At 37.5% G+C, this 17,159-nt stretch overlaps 1 protein-coding gene across 1 annotated transcript in view; it reads left to right on the top strand.

Moving 5' to 3' along the window:
* The window catches only part of MYO3A (myosin IIIA), a 176,542-nt gene that overhangs the window by 135,913 nt on the left and 23,470 nt on the right, over positions 1 to 17,159 (top strand). The window contains exons 28-29 of the mRNA XM_056107182.1: positions 1,672 to 2,524; positions 4,581 to 4,725. Coding sequence (XP_055963157.1) covers positions 1,672 to 2,524; positions 4,581 to 4,725 — 998 coding nt within the window. The remainder of the gene's footprint in view (positions 1 to 1,671; positions 2,525 to 4,580; positions 4,726 to 17,159) is intronic.

Genomic DNA, 17,159 nt, shown 5'->3' with positions numbered 1-17,159 from the left:
ATTAAAACAAAGTGCAGATAAAGAACAACGGGATTCTCAGGTGAAAGCTAGAGGGAGACAAGAGAAGAGAAAGGAGGGGGGCCTGACATAAACCCCCTTCCAGAGACAGACATATGCAGCCTAGAGCACTCAGCCCTCCGTGACTTCTGATTTTGCTTTCCCCCAGATACCCATAGCCCTGGTTTTCAGTTCACATGTCAGTAGCAAACGCACCAAACCTCGAACTCTAAAACCACAATTGGCAACTGGAGAAGGGTTCAAACCTGCAAACTTCTCTGAGAGGTGCCAAAAGATATCTCTAATTCTTTTTAGACTGGAACTCTAACTAGTATAAACTTGGAAATATCATTGCACACCATCCTTCAGCTTACCTCAGTCCCTTGATGGATGGTCCTGCACCATGAACCCAGACATGTGGGATGGACTAGGATATTGTAGCTCTGTGTAAAGTAATGATTCACCCATAAGGCATATTTGAATATCAAAAGCAATGTATAATTTGGGGAAGGTATTATAATTGAGGAACTTTATTAATTGTATTATGATTAATATTTTTGTGATACTTTGTATACTAACAGTTTTGTAATTGTATTTTGACTAACATTGGCATTCTTAGAGGAGGGTGTTAAAAAGATAATCAGAACATAAATATAGTAATACACCAAATTATGGGTTCTTGTTCCCTTTCTATTTCTCAAATCCCTGACAGGACAGTGAGGACTCTTTTATGATTTTTGTATAAATCTGAGAATGTCCCAGTAGGGCTAGGACATGGTTAATAAAATTAGAAAAATTCAGCCTCCGTAACTGTTTTCCTTAACTGGATCAAAGAAGAGTCATTTACAAATAGATTTTAAAAAATAATAATAAAAAATATTTTTTTAAAAAACTCTCCCTGGTTTTCATTTGCCAAAAGAAAATTTGAGGACAGCACTCACCCCCAAGTAACATGTCAGAGTCTCAGGTTATAACATTTTTGCCATAATACCTGTCAATGGTAATACTGATCTTGGGAGGATTTTCCCTGCTGAAAATATGTCTTAAAAAATTTAATAAGGTATAGTGAATATTTTATCTTCAAGTTAATGGGAAATCATTTTGGAAATATATTGGCAAAGTGACAACTGCGAAATGCTTGCCAACATATTACATAATCATGAACTGTAGTCGGGACACTGCCTTTCCTTGAATTTTGTTAGATAACTCCTGTGATCTGTAGGCCTGGAGTTTATTAAAAAACAGGTCAGTCAAGTGAACAGAGCCTGCTAACTTGTGTCTAACCTAGATGTATTTTTCACAGTTTCCCTCACTATAAGCACTTAGTGTTTGAAAAGGACAGCTCTTAAAGTGGCTGAATTCATTGAGTTTTGTAGTTTGCTAAATGAATATATGCCGGGACATTTTCACTCAAAATTGAAGATGCTATTCTCATTATTTGAGTAGCCATCACAGTTGTCACTAGAGAGAACATATTAGGAAACTTGAGTTATGTGAGTTAAGGTTTTATTTTCAGCACCCTGTGTTATTTTTCTCCATTACCCCCTACACACACACACACACACACACACACACACACACACACACAATGTTTTGTGGCCTATAGCTATATCCAAAAGAGGTGATAAGCTCTAGTTGAGTATTATCTATTCAGATGCAATATGTTTCCTACAGGAACTCTTTTGTGAAGAAAGAGACAGAATGGACAGTCTCTTCTCAGGCCATCCCAGCTCCAAATAATAAAGCAAGTACATCTATGGTGAAGACATCAATTTTCAAAGCTGATGGGGAGACCACTATTGAGAATAACAACAGAGTATATCAGACTCTGAAAAAATTCAATAACATGTCTGGGGAAGAGGCTTGGGCAGAAGTGAGCCCCAAACGGAAGTCTATTCAACACTTGGAAGAGGATAGTAAGATGGGAACAGAGGAGAGAGAGGATGCTGTGGGGCAGAATTACTATCAGGAATATACAGAGGAAAAGAATTTTGAAGACTCAAAAGCAGCATATCTAGAAAGGAAGGGTCTAGCAGAAAGAGCCAGCTACCAGGGACTGTGCTTAGCTGATAGTGACAGGAAGCCATCTTCTGTTAAAAAATCTCTGGAACCGAGTATTAGCCAAAGGTCAGTGTATCAAAATCCCAGTTACCAGGAAAAAGCAAAGAGGACATCTGTGGTCACCCAGAATGCATCACTCTGCAGCCAGGACCAAAGCCATCTGAGACAGAGGGTGGTCACAGAGAGGCAAGAAAAACCAGTGACACCAGGTCTTGAAGAAGACGAAGCCGCTCTGTTCATTCAGAGCAGATACCGGGGTTATAGGAGAAGGCAGCAGTTAATGAGGGATCGGATGGCATCTCTCAACGATCAAAACAGAGTCTCAGCATTAACAGAGGCAGAGAAGAACTACCATGGCCTGTATTGCTATCCCTCAAAATATGAGGCTGTCACACCAAAGAATGACAGTGACTCAGGTGCAAATTTAGACCAAGAAGTCTACGATTTAGCCATATTTTCAAAACAGGTATGTAAATCAAATATGTCTACTTGTGAAAATCTCTGGGAATCACACCATAACAGAATCAAATAAGTAGCTAATTCACTGACATAGTGTTTCATATATCAAAATGAAAAACTGCAAAAATTTTAATTAGCTGTCTCTAAGGTTGTGCTTTTCAAATAACCAAAGTTTGTTTGTTTTTTAAATGAATCTACTCAGATGAATTAGTATAAAATTTGATGGAAATCTTTTGGACAAAAGAACATAAGTCTTATACCACATATTAAAATATTATAATTTCTGGGCTATGCATGTGTTTCAGTAGTACACCACATGCCTACATCTATCTTATCCCCAGCAACACAAAGTAAATAGGTAAATAAATCGAATATTAATATATGGCAATTCAAATTTTCATGATCTGAGATTCTTACATTATAGCTTTAAAAAAATTATATCCTCTAAAGTCTCTTCTTTCTCAGTTCTGAGTTTTGTTTTGTTTTTTTTTTTCTTTTTGGGTCACACCCAGCTATGGACAGGGGTTACTCCTGGCTCTGTACTCTGTACTCTGTGTTACTCCTGGCAGTGCTCAGGGGACCATATGGGATGCTGGGAATTGAACCCAAGTCAGCCACGTGCAAGGCAAATGCCCTATCTGCTGTGCTATCTCTCTAACTCCTCAGTCCTGAGTTTTAAGACAACATAGATATCAAAGAATTTATGGCCATAGGAGGGCATACTTGCAATAGACAAAAGTGATTTTTGAGGAACCATAAGGAAAACTACAGTCACATGGCAATGAGAAATCATAAATAAAACTAGAGTCACAAAAAGTCCTTCTAGAAGAGTATTTCAAGCATGCTGTTGGTAGAAATGTTTCTACTATAAGGTCAGTCCATTTTAGAGCATGGAAGTCTGATAAGTTCATCTTCTGGAGAGATCATGGGGGACTGCTCCTGTTAATGCTGGTTCCAGTTGTTGCTCTCTTTTTCTCTAGGAATTTGATCTTAAGAAAACCACTATAGGGCCAGAGATATAGTATAGGAATAGGTGCTTGTCTTGCATCCAACAAACTCTAGTTCTATCCCTGGCATCACATATAGTCCCCTAAGCCTGCAGAGCTAGGCATAGCACACTGAACTGGTGTGACCCTAACTCTTCCCAGAAGAAAACCACTTTATATGCCACATCTTTATTTTCTCCTATGCAAACTAAAAGCTTTTACACTAAGTGAACTCTAAAATACATATTAGACATATTACATTTTTGCATGGGATTTTATGCATGGGATTATCCAGCTAATCGACAGTATGTAAATTGTATGTAAGCCATAAAATAAAGACCATTGCATATGAAGTTAGTTCAAGTTTCCTGAACCTCCAGATTCAGGTTTTTGTCTCTGGTGGTGGTTGGTCCTATGAGAAACACAGTAATGGCTCTTGGATTCCTCCTTGGTGTTAGACACATCCTATGTTCCAAACATCTTCAACTTCTAGCTGTAAGTAGAGCTAAATAAACCCATCTCTCTGATGAATTTATTTAGTCATTTCCTGTTCAGAAAAGTATGAGAGGAATGCATATGCAGAGAGCTGGCTAACAGCTCCATAGAATGGATTCAGCACTCCAGGAGGCAAGTTAGCTAGCGGCAGAAAAAAAATGGCCTCGAGGTCATTTTCCTTCAGGCCGGCAGAGGCTGAGGTCAGGAGATGGGAAAAAGAAGAATCAGCCCTAAGTGAGGTGAAGAAAACCCAGAAGGAAAGAAAGGAAAGCAGGTTAACAGGGTCATAAGCATAAGCATGGTAAGGGTATATGCCAGCATTCAGGGACCCCGGAAAGGGAGTTGATCAGGAGAGAAGGCTTCATGTAGCTGACATGTTTGGTTGATAGTTTATGCGACCAAGATTGTGATGGGCAAGTAGCATGAAAAAGAGAAAGCCTTGTCCAATGGGCTCTATGTGAGACCTTGGAGAGTGGACTTTGGAGAGAACCAGCGCTGCTGCTCATGTGCTTACAGATCACTATACCTATGCCTCTCTGAATTCTTCTCCCTGATTTAATCTGACACCAACCTTCTTTTTAGATATCAAAGTTATCTGAAGACTATTTCATTCTACAGAAAAAACTGAATGAAATGATTTTGTCACAGCAACTGAAGCCTCTTTATCTGGGTGTATATCCTCATATGTCAATAAATAGACGAATTTCTTCTCAGCAGTATCTCTCAGGTAAAAAAAAAAAATCAGTCCAGTTAAAACTTTGAGAATGGAAAGGCTATGCCAGGTGCTTCATTTATTAGTTTCCAACCTTTATTCTATAGTAAATGTGAGGTCACTGTGTTCTTTTGGGAGAAAGGTTTTATAAAAAATGGAATGAGAGAAAGCTTTCATTTCATTTTTCATAAGCAGATTCATATTTGTCTAGAGTGTTCTTCTTAGGTTTTGCTTTTTCTGACTCATTCTCCTCTCTTCATCTTTGTTGTTGTTGTTATTGTTTTATTTTGCTTATTGCACTTAGCTTGGCAATAACAAGGAGTAGATAATGGCAGGATGCAAGTTTGATAAGAGGGAGACACAAAAGAAATATATCTGTTCTTTCATCGATGTCTACAGCCTGGGATAGACTTGGAAAGTGAAGCTCTCCATTTAGATCAGAAACTCCAATGCATAAAAGTTTCCAGTCTGTTGTGTGGAAGGAGGTTGTCAGAGTAAGTGAGAATAACACTATAACATATCGATTGAATTTCTTATCAATAGTTATCACAAATAGCAAAGATGGTTGTTGATAATCATTATGTTATTTTGGGAGAGGTATATCCACAATATTAGCTAGTCTTCAGCATTGGATATAGTCGATATTCACTAATTGTAATAATCTAAACAACTTTCCTTTAATTCCTGGAATAGTTTATAAAATTTCATAGTGAAAAGAATTCAGACTGATGTCAAAAGTGGGGCCAGATATTGCTTGCTTAATATTTAATTCTTGCAAAAGTTCTAAATTCATTATCATACCTTTGGTTATGCTTACTTTCCCTCACTGTCAGCAAATTCTAGCCCCATTTTTAGATTTCAATTTTTTTTAATAAAACAATGGGGTTTTTGGAGCTGGAGTGATAGCACAGCGGGTAGGGCGTTTGCCTTGCATGCGGCTGACCCGGGTTCGATTCCCAGCATCCCATATGGTCCCCTGAGCACTGCCAGGAGTAATTCCTGAGTGCAGAGCCAGGAGTAACCCCTGTGCATCGCCAGGTATGACCCAAAAAGCAAAAAAAAAAAAACAAACAAAAAAAACAATGGGGTTTTTAAGTCCTCTAACTATAGTTAAAAGACATCACTAAAAAATATAAATAATAAATGAGGGTGATTCTCTTTTTCAAGTGAAATGTAACAAGCTAAACAAACTGCAAACTTTATGAGTTTTCCTTTAGTGGAACGTATTTTTTAGTGTGCAAAAGTTCCAAGAGTAAAACATGGTTAAATGAAAATGCTCAAATTATGAAGTCTGAAAACCAAAATGAGGTAAGCACATAAATGACTTGTTGTTTTATCTGTTTTTTTTTTTACATTAGAAACTAATAGCTCCTGTATTTTTCACTGGGAGAAATAGAGGATAAAACAACTAGTGTGTAGCCATTTGGTCACAAATCCTAGCAAATGCTATTATATGCATCAGGATACAATGATATTAGGGGATGCTTCTGGAACAATGTGCAGAATGCGCCTATTTGGGGATGTTTTTCTTCTTACTGACAGTACACCTGGCAATTTGTATTCACCATTGTGAAGAGAAGAAAAAGATTAATTGTAGAGCAAACAAACCATGATAATACAGAAAACATGTTCTCTCTCTCCTCTTACAAAGAGGCTATAACTGTCCAACTGGCTATAATTTTTTAATGGTTGTGATGTTAACAAATAAGAATGCTGTTATAATTCCTATGCTTCATTTGCATAATATTATCAGTAAATTCAAACTAAATCAAAGTCCTTTGCCATGCATGCATAGAGCAAATATATTTAAAATGCTTTAATGTTGCTTTCCAAATAAATGCAAGACAAAAAAATAGCAATTTCCATTTATTTCTGTCTTCTTTTGAGTTTAAATTATGGAATAACCTTGATATTTTGGTGCAGATTTGGTCCCTTTTCTTTTCCACAATGTGTATTACTTAGAGTTGTAATGCTGGTACCTAGAAATGTGTTTTGTACCTCTAAACTTATCTGTAAAATACTTCATTCATGGGAAACTTACTTCAAATAGTGTTGCATTGTTGATTTAATAGGGACATATTCATTAAGTAAGTAGAGATTTCATAAATTGTATTGTTTTCCACCCAATATACTTCTTACCTTTCAAAATTTATTTTCTACCCCACTTTATGCTTGAGAACCAGCATTTGGTTCCCTGAAACGTTTTTTAAAACTTTGATTTTCAAAGAGAAATGTTTTATTTACAACCTTACGGTTCAGCCTTACATCTACTTTGAAGATTCTAGTCATATTGGATATTAATCATATAAAGCAGTTAAACTTTGGTAAATTTGTTAAATCTGGCATCTAGATTTCTGATGAGTAAACTGAAATTGCTCAGACAGAACATTTAACGTAGAAGCCTTCAATGAAATCAGCTCACTTTTTGCACCCATATTAATTCTTCTCACTGTAGTTTTTATTTAACCTACTAAAACTCAAAGCTAACATGAAAGAACGAAAGCAAAGAATAATTACTATTACCTTCAACTTCTTATTAAATTTCTGTGAAGAAATTACAACAGACAATGGTGGCAGCACTAGAAAATAGAGAAATAAAATTATATAATTACATTATTTACAAATTTAACAAGAGAAAAGAAATATAAGTGAGGAAACTCAAAGTAAAAGTACCTGCCCATTAACTCAGGTAAAATCGAGAGAGTACAAATAGACCATTGAGTAGAGTAAAGCAAGTGGTTCAGACAACCAGGAGAACTTACAGACTCTTCTTGAGTTCAAAGAATTGAGGCCGTGCAGGGCAGGAAGGAAACCTGCAGAAATGAACTGTCCACGGCAAGCTCAGAACAAGTTCTCCAAAAGTGAACTTCCAGATGGCTGCACTGACATAGGGCAGATGAAGTGGAAAGCTGGATAGAAGCTCCCAACTTCCTGGAAGCAGGTTGCAACCAAACCTAAGGTGAATCTAGCCTTTAACCTACAGCACTGTAGCACTGTAGCTCTGTCCTCCCATAGTTCATCTATTTTCTCGAGCGGGCACCAGTAACATCTCTATTGTGAGACTTCTTGTTACTGTTTTTCGCATATCGAATACATTACGGGTAGCTTGCCAGGCTTTGCCATGCGGGTGGGATACTCTCGGTAGCTTGCTGGGCTCTCCGGGAGGGTAGAGGAATCGAGCCCAGGTCCTCTGTGTGCAAGGCAAATACCCTATTGCTCTGGCCCAACCTACAGCAGTGAATATTATTTTTTTCAGTACCAGTAATCCAACCTAAGTCTCATCTGGCTCATTTCCCTTGGAACCACATCCTTGACTCCAGCATTAATAGTCTTTCTGGCATTTTCTGTAGTTCACAGTATTTTTTTACTTAGAGTTCACTCACTGAACCACATCCTTGACTCCAGCATTAATATTTTTTTCTGGCATTTTCTGTAGTTCACAGTATTATTTTACTTAGAGTTCATTCACTGTCGAGAGAAAATGGAAATTTACAAAAAAAAAGAATACATTAGTCCAATAAGAAATTATAATAACGTTAAGTACATTTCTATTCTGCTAATATCTTATTTAGTCCTATGATAACTTATGAAGTTATACTTTGCATATCTATTTAAGTAAAATAGTATAATTATCATTAGAATGAGAATTAGACTGAATTTTATATTCCAAAGCAAATATTAACCATGAGTTTTGAATCTACTATCTTCTGAATGCAAAATGTTGGGATTTTTTCCACTCATTACTTTGTAAATGTGCATTTCTGATAAACTAAAACACTAAATAAATACTTTACCTTCTGGTCGTTTAATATAGCAATAACCTTTGCAAACTAATATCATGCACATCACACAAAATTGTCACAATGTAATTTTGTTTCTGCCAACATTGATATGCTGCTGATAATTTGTGATTATAAATGTTTATGTCACTTTTGTAATTCAGGGGTTAAAGTGACTAGCAGACAGCATTTGTTCTTTCCCAAAGGAGCAAAAATTTAGAGAGTAAAATAAACTATGCCACTCTGAAATATTTGTATGCTGATAAACTCATGGAAAATTTACTCTTCAAAAATACATAATAATCTGGGGAAATTTCACTTGAGAAATTAGATCCTATGGAATAAATTCATAGATAATTTTCATTTATTGACTTCCCACTCTGCATGATTAATAAAAATAGTTGATAAACTAATATTGAAAAGATAGAGCTAATATTAAAAATATTGAAAGCTAATGATGAAAATATTTTATCTCCAGCAACATATAAAGTTCCCTGACCACCTCCAGAAGTGATCCAGGAGTAAGCCGGGGCACAATCAGATGTGGCCCAAAAATCAAAAAATAAATAAATGTTTCATTAAATGTCCTTGAACATGTTCTTATTTATTAGAATTTTAATTATATATAATAAGTACCCAAGGGCAAGGGCTAATGAGATTAAACGTGTTTGAGGTTCTTATAGATTGCTTTCCTAAAAGGCTGTATTAAGTTGACATTTCCTTTATGTGTGTAATACACTTTCTCACATGCTTTCCAGCTGTGCTATCCTTCTTTGTAATCTTTGTTTATGTGTCTGTAGCAAAGTGTATTTCATTGTGAATTAATATAATAAATATAAATTACATTTTTATTCGGGTGGTGGCACACCCAGTGGTACTCAGGGAAAATTGCATTCTCTTGTCTCCTCTGCAAAGTCAGGTACCTTTCTGTGCCTATTGACCTTTTCCATTTTCTCACCTTGAATTTTCTATTGAGACCTTTTGCCCATTTTTTCTTCTGATGTGTATGCTTGTAGTCATAGCTAACATTTATGCATTAGAAATATCAACCCATTCTTTGTCATCTTTGTTGTAAATATATTTTTCCAAACTGTCACAGGTATCTTGATTTAATTATTGTAGTCTGGCTTTCATTTTTTTTCAGTAGGCAAATATGTCAACCATTTTATGACTTTTAGATTTGGTTGAAGATTTTTGTAACCCTTCATAAAGTCCCCTGATTTTCTTTCAAGAGCTTTCTTGGTTCTTTTGATTTCATTTGTCTTTAAAGCCTCAGGAATTATATTTATATCTGATGACAACAGTTAGCCAAATTATTTTGGGTGTCTGCTATTCACTTAGTACTGTATCTCTAACCTAAAAGGGAATTAATAAAAACTCTTGGAATTTCCAGTTATCTACCACATGCACACTGATGACACCAAAAGTAAGTCATATAGAGATGGCCTACAAAACCATACAGTATCACCTTCATAAAATCACAGTTGGGGGACCAGTGAGATAGAGCTGCCCCCAGAAGTTCCCCAGAGTTCCTGGAGTGATCCCTGAGCTCATAGCCAGGAATAAGCCCTGGGCACTGTTGGCTGTGGCCCAAAAGAAAAAATTAAATTAAAAATCAGTAAAAAGAATTAAGTGACCTGACCTTAAGCATGAGATTAAGCTTTGTGTTATATTGTTAGGTTTACCATCAATAACAGTGTTCCATAGAACTCATTAAACAATAGAAATTTATTTTCCCACTGATCTGAAGTCTGTTAGCTAAGACCGAATTCTCTGCTTGCTTTATTGATGATCATCCCCTCCCAGTGGATGTGCATGGCCTTCCCTGAGCCTGTATACTAATCTTCACTTCTTATAAGTATACCAGTCATATTGAATTAAGGTTCATCCTAATGGCCTCACTTTAAATAGTTTCTCCAAATACAGTCATATTTGAAAGTACTGGGTACTAAGAGTTGAACATATGGATTTTTAGGGACACAATTCAGTCCATAATGTGTAAATGAAAATAGCTTGTATATGCTGTTGTATATACTGAAGAATATACAGTATATTCTGAAGAATATACAATATATTGAAGCACATCTCTTCGATTCCACTGTTCTTCCTGTATTAACATATGCCTCAGAGACCTGGGCCCTACAAAAACAGGATAAGAACACTCTTTGGGTCTCTCAAAGAGGAATCGAAAGAGCTATGCTTGGAGTATCACGCTTCACTCAAATGAAAGAAAGAATCCAAGGTTCCAACCTCCGTCAATGCTCAAGAATCAGGGATGCTGTCTCGTTTGCCAAATCTTCAAAAATCAGATGGGTTGGACACGTAATGAAATTTAGAGACGACCACTGGACTAGAGCCATTACTGACTGGATTCCACAGGACATCAAAGATCGCGTGGCCACCCACCTACATCATTGGTCTGACCAAGACAAGAAGGCATCAATCACATCATGCCGTTTTTGACACTGGAGAAGAACTGTTCCTCGAAACATGCAACAAAAGAGGCGTTGGTGGTGTCGGTGTCCTTGTCAACACGAACTTGGCCATGAGCATTGATTAATTCTAATGCCTATCAACCTGAATCGGATGATTACACTTAAATAAATGTGGCTCATTGCCGGCAGTTTCTGTCTGCGTTGTCTACACACCAACATCCAATAATGGTGATTGAGAAATTGAGAAGTTCTACATGGAGCTGGAGAAGTTTTATAAAGAAGACCACACCTTCTACAAGATCGTTGTGGGTGATTTTAATGCCAAGATAGGACCGAAAAGATCAGCCGAAGAACTCCACATCCCACGGCCTAGAATGGAACGAACAGGGTGACAGACTGAGTTCATCATGTCGACCAAGACCATCCATGGTAACTCACAGTTCCAGAAGGCCAAACCTAAACGTTGGACATGGGAATCTCCCGGTGGACAGTTCCACGACGAAATTGACCGCATCATATTCATTAGACGTTTTTGCCTGACTGATGTCACTGTTATCCCAAAATTCCAAACGGGATCGGACCACCGTCTCCTTTGTGCAAAATTCTATTTCACAGGGCAGGGAGAAAGGAATGCAAAGTTTAAGAATAGAACTCCCAGAACAACCACCAACTGGGAACTCTTTGGCTCTGTTGCAGCAACATGGGAAGATGCCGTCATTGACAACATTGACAAGGAATATGATCGATTGGTTCAGCACCTCCATGATTATGCAAGGAACACCAAGAGAGAGATAACCACAAAAAAATGCCTGTCTTCAAAAACTCTTGAGCTTATTCGCCAACGTGGCTTGGCGCATGCCTCAGGCAACCGCAAGCAAATGTCTGAGCTCGCAAAGCAGTACAGAGAAGCGATCAAGGAAGGCCTCAAAGACAGAAGAGCAGCAGTGCTGTTAGATGTGGCAGAAGCTGGAAAAAGCGTTAGTAATGCCTGCCTGTCATTACGTGACCAACTACAAGACCAAGATGACTGCCCTCCGACGTCCTGATGGATCTATCACATCTTCCAGAAATGCAATGGAGAAGATTATTTATGACTTCTACTCAGATCTCTTTAATAGCTACGTCCACTTGTCCACATTCCAAATTCCACAGGATGGATATGTCATTCCCAACGTTCTCCCTTCTGAAATCCGACACGCCATCTCGTTGGTAAAGAAACAAAGAGCACCTGGCCTAGACAAGGTCAGATCTGAACACCTGAAGAACCTACCATCAGTACTCATCAATACACTGGCTCGACTCTTCCACACGCTACCTGTCTGAATGTAAGGTTCCGTCACAATGGAAAACCAGCAGGACTGTACTACGATACAAGAAGGGAGACATCCACGACATTGGCAACTATCACCCAATCTGCCTATTGTCTGTCATCTACAAGCTGGTCACTCAAGTTATCCTGAATAGGATTGTCAGAACACTAGATGAAGGACAACCATGCGAGCAAGCCGGGTTCCGAAAGGGATTCAGCACCATCGACCATATCCACACGATAACCAAGTTCATTGAGGTTTCTCAGGAGTTCAAGATGCCACTCTGTCTAACGTCCATTGATTTAATGAAGGCCTTTGATTCTGTTGAGACAGAAGTGGTCATCGAAGCCCTAGCCAATCAGGGTGTTCAAACTCAATACATCAGGATCCTGCATGAGCTGTATTATGGATTCCCTACCAGGATCTCACCATTCTACAAAGAAGTGATCATCCGACGTCCTGATGGATCTATCACATCTTCCAGAAGGGCAATGGAGAAGATTATTGCCCGTGGGTTTCGGCAGGGTGATACTATTTCACCAAAACTCTTCAGTGCCAACCTCAAGAACGTCATGTGACAACTGGACTAGGAAGGAATAGGAGTGAAGATAGATGGTCAGCAACTACACTACCTCTGCTTTGCTGATGACATTGTTCTAATAACACCAAACATCAGCCAAGCAGCACAAATACTGACTGACTTTGACCGTGAGTGTGGAAAGGTCAGATTACAGCTGAATCTCACAAAGACAATGTTCATGAGAAACAGTCTTGTTCCTGATGTTCCATTCACTCTCAACAGAACGACCATCTCTGAATGCAACTGTTATGTGTACCTAGGTCGAGAAGTCAACATGACAAATGACCTGGCACCTGAGTTGCGAAGGAGGAAGAGAGCGGCTTGGAACCCCTTCAAGAGCATTGAAGAAATAACTAAGAGGATAAAGAACCTCCAAATCTGAGCACATCTCTTCTATTCCACTGCACATCTCTTCGATTCTTCCTGCATTAACATACGCCTCAGAGATCTGGGCCCTATGAAAACAGAATGAGAGCTCTATTCAGGTCTCTCAAAGAGGAATCTAAAGAGCTATGCTCCGAGTATCACGTTTCACTCAAATGAGTGAAAGAATCCGGAGTTCCAATCTCCATCAACGCTCAAGAATCAGGGATGCTGTCTCGTTTGCCAAGGCATCAAAAATCAGATGGGCTGGACACGTAATGAGAGTTAGAGATGACTGCTGGACTAGAGCCATTACCGACTGGATTCCACGGGACATCAAAAGATCGCATGGCCATCCATTTACGAGATGACCAGACTTCTTTGTCAAGACCCTGAATGATTGGTTTGAGGCTCTTCGTGTTCCTAGAACGAGCAGATACCATTGGGCTATGCTAGCACACAACAGGGATAAATGGAGACGTTTCTGGCGCACACTCAAGCAAATCAATGAGTAACGGGATATCAAGTGATATCAAGTGACACTGTTGGCATTCACAGTAGTGGGAGATCTGGAAAAGTAAGTCAAATCTTCAGCGAAGATTTAGGATTGAAACAAGCATTTGAAAGATTCTTATGACTTCAGAGGGACTTTTGATGACAATAATTATATATATATGTATGTATATAGCTATAAATATGATATGTTGGCATTTCAACTAGGCTGACCAGAGGAGATTGCTTATCTTGGGGCAAAGAGGTAAATAAGATAACTGATGTGAATTTTTCTAATGTGAATTTTTTGGAACCACAGTATATAAAATAGAAAATTCCCGCTTGTGTCCTCAGAAAAAGAAAACTTAAGGACTGAGAGGCTGATTTTTCCAAAAGAGCTTATTTACAGAAATTTGCTATTCAAAACAAAAGCCAGTCATGACCAAAGTTATGTGGGCTCAGGAAGTTAGCTGGTGTGGATTTTATTTATATGACTAGGCTGATTTTGTCTGCTCTGGGAAAATTTCATTGATGGTATCTATTTTTTATTTAAATCAATTCTCTCCTTTTCTTGCCCATAAATGCAGCCTACTCCATACCCTCAAAATGCTAACCTGTAGATTGCTATGCTCTTTTCCAAATTGCAGTTACTCTCAAATAACTTTCTGTTTTACAATTTTTTAATTTATGTTATTTTGGTAAACAACACTTGGAATTTCAGGGGCTTAGCTAAATAAAAAGATTGAAAAGGAATAATGTGAACATCATCCAAGTTCCAGTGCCCTACCCATCTCCAACATTTTATACTAAAAATCATGATTTTAAAATGTCAAAGTAATTGCTATTATATATGATTTTAAAATGTCAAAGTAATTGCTATTATATGTATATAAACATAGAGATCTACCACCATAGCTTATTTATCCAGTCATCTGCTGATGAATATTTAGAAAAACTGCATATTTCAGTTATTGTGAATAATGCTACTGAGAACATTAGGGCTGCAAATACTTAAATTAGTCTTCTTATATCATTTGAATAATGAAATTTTATAATTGAAGGAAATAATTTGATTGTGGTGTTTTTGAATGTGAAAATATGGCTCTTAAATATCAAATTAAATTTCACAGGTATTTCAAATCAAATACCTTTTGTGCTAGATAAAGCTTGGGAGACTGATTCAGAATTGACAATCGTTTGAGTAGTTTTGAGTGGTAAACAGTGGTTTACACGTATAAATAATAGATGAATAGTAGACATCTCAAACAATGTGTTCAAAATTGACAGAAACTGATGGCTGATTATAGAAAATCTAAAAGAAGATAAAGGTGATGTAAGTATTTTGGACATGGATAATAGAAATAACGGTGTTGTTGAGCTTATATAAAATTGGAAAACAAAGATAACCATTGGTTCATTTGAGTCTGAGAGTTTGAGATGGAAATATTAATAGGGAATTTAAAAACAGGGCATGTAAAAATGGAAGAATAAAGAATAGGGCAAGCTTCTCTGGCAGTGGGTGGGAAGGTCTATCCCAGTCGTCTATTAGGAAGTTGTCAGTCTGGATAGTGTGTTGAAAGTACCTGGAGTTAGTTGGGATGGAAGGGATTAAATCTACGAGACAAAGGGAGGATTTACTCACCCAGCAGTGTGTATGTATGTGTGTATGTATGCATGTGTGTGAGTGTGTGTGTGAGTGAGTTGTGTGTGTGTGTGTGTGTGTGTGTGTGTGTGTGTGTGTGTGTGTGTAACCTAAGAACTCATGCATTCACAGCAGGAGGCAATTTCTCTACCAGTGAATCACATCCTCAATTTCATCCACAAACTTTAATCACCCAGTCTGTGTCAAGAATTTCTGTAAGTTCCAGGAGAGCAGGATAAAGAAGATTTTAAAACTTGCCTTCATAAACCTCTTCCTAGTAATGAATGGACAGGATGACCAATAGTATGAAATGATGAAGTCATAGATAAGGACAGGTGAAAGGCCTTTAAATTCTTCAACAAATTTGGCATCCTTGACCTTCTAGAAGGCAGTTTCAAAATTCTTGGAAATAGAAGTCAGATGGAATGAAGAACACTTGGTAAGAAAATGGTAACAAGAACTTGACTTGCCTGCCTTTTCCCCCAGAATCTATTTTGTTTTTCTCTCTCATAGGCTTTGTTTAGATTTTTTGCCATCTTCAATTTAATTCATTTTTATTGTAATAGTAGTGTCTTGTTAGTTAATCCAAACTTTAACACTAAACTCAGGCTCAAACTTGTTCCCGGGTCACTCTAAAAGTATAGCTTTTTTGTTTTTACCATTTTTTGCTTTCACCATTGCCATATTTTTATCATTCTTGCCTTTTAAATTCAAATGAGTAACATGACTGATAGGAGCAATACACGGTAAAATAATAAAACTCTCCAGGCATCAATAAAAGCTGTTTAATAATCAGCATAAGGGGAAAGGGAAAGAAAAATATAAGATCACTGTTTATGATACTGCAAGAATTTAGACTTGACCATTTTCCTTACACTGCAATACTGAAGATAGCCCATTTAGGGCCCAGACGTTAAGATTCTCTTCACTACCTCTCTTCTAGGAAGAGAGAAAATAGAACATAAACCTGCTGAGAATTTGTTGGAAAGTGCTTCTGCTCTTATCCATTGCTAATCTCAATTAACATGGTCTATTAACAAATACATCATTTTCTTTGGTTTCATTCCAATAAAGAAAGTCATTTATGACTGTCATGTTTTTCCTCTGATTAGCATTATTCTGTGGATTGGACCTCTGTGAAATACTCTTTACCAACTGATCTATCTTTGTCATCCAGCAATCTCTCATACATATTTAAAATAAATGAGCTGGATAATATTAGAATATTAGATGTTTCTTAGTGTGTCCCTCTAATAGGCTGGGCATGGGACTGGAAAGATAGACATCTCCGAGTCTCTGCTGGTTGAAGCCAAGTCACGCTGCTGGTCATAATTGCTTACATTTAGTAAGCAACGATGTTTGTTGGCTTATTTTGACTTCATTAGTATGGTGTGGGGCAATTGGTTTCTGTGTATTTTTATCTGTGAGGATCAGCAATTGTGATTTCCCTTTACTATCCACAGTAATGAACTATTACTGTCCTTAAAGTGCTGTAGTAAATATAAGGTCAGATATCTATATTGAGTAAAGGTTGTTTTCAAATAATGACTCAGATTCTCCGCCCACATTAACTCTGATACATCTAACTTTGAAGACGTTTCTGCTCAAAAATGCAACCGGGGAGGGGATTTCAGAAAATCCTGAAAAATAGAAATACTCGAAGTGTTCCATTAGCTCTTTAGATTTGAAGCAACTTACAGTAAACAGTAATAATACTGTGCAAATCATTAGAAGCTCCAACAGTGTGCTTTCAGCTTTGAGAAATTGCCTGCATTGACAACACGGAGAAAGAGTAGACAAAGATAACAAGCTTTATTCTTTCTCCGCCAAAGCTTTTTCAAGTTAGAG

Source organism: Sorex fumeus, unplaced genomic scaffold (genome assembly GCF_029834395.1).
Source record: "Sorex fumeus unplaced genomic scaffold, SorFum_2.1 ptg000007l, whole genome shotgun sequence".
Taxonomy (NCBI): Eukaryota; Metazoa; Chordata; class Mammalia; order Eulipotyphla; family Soricidae; genus Sorex; species Sorex fumeus.
Note: the sequence above shows the minus strand (reverse complement) of the source record. Positions and strands in the feature narration are given on the sequence as shown.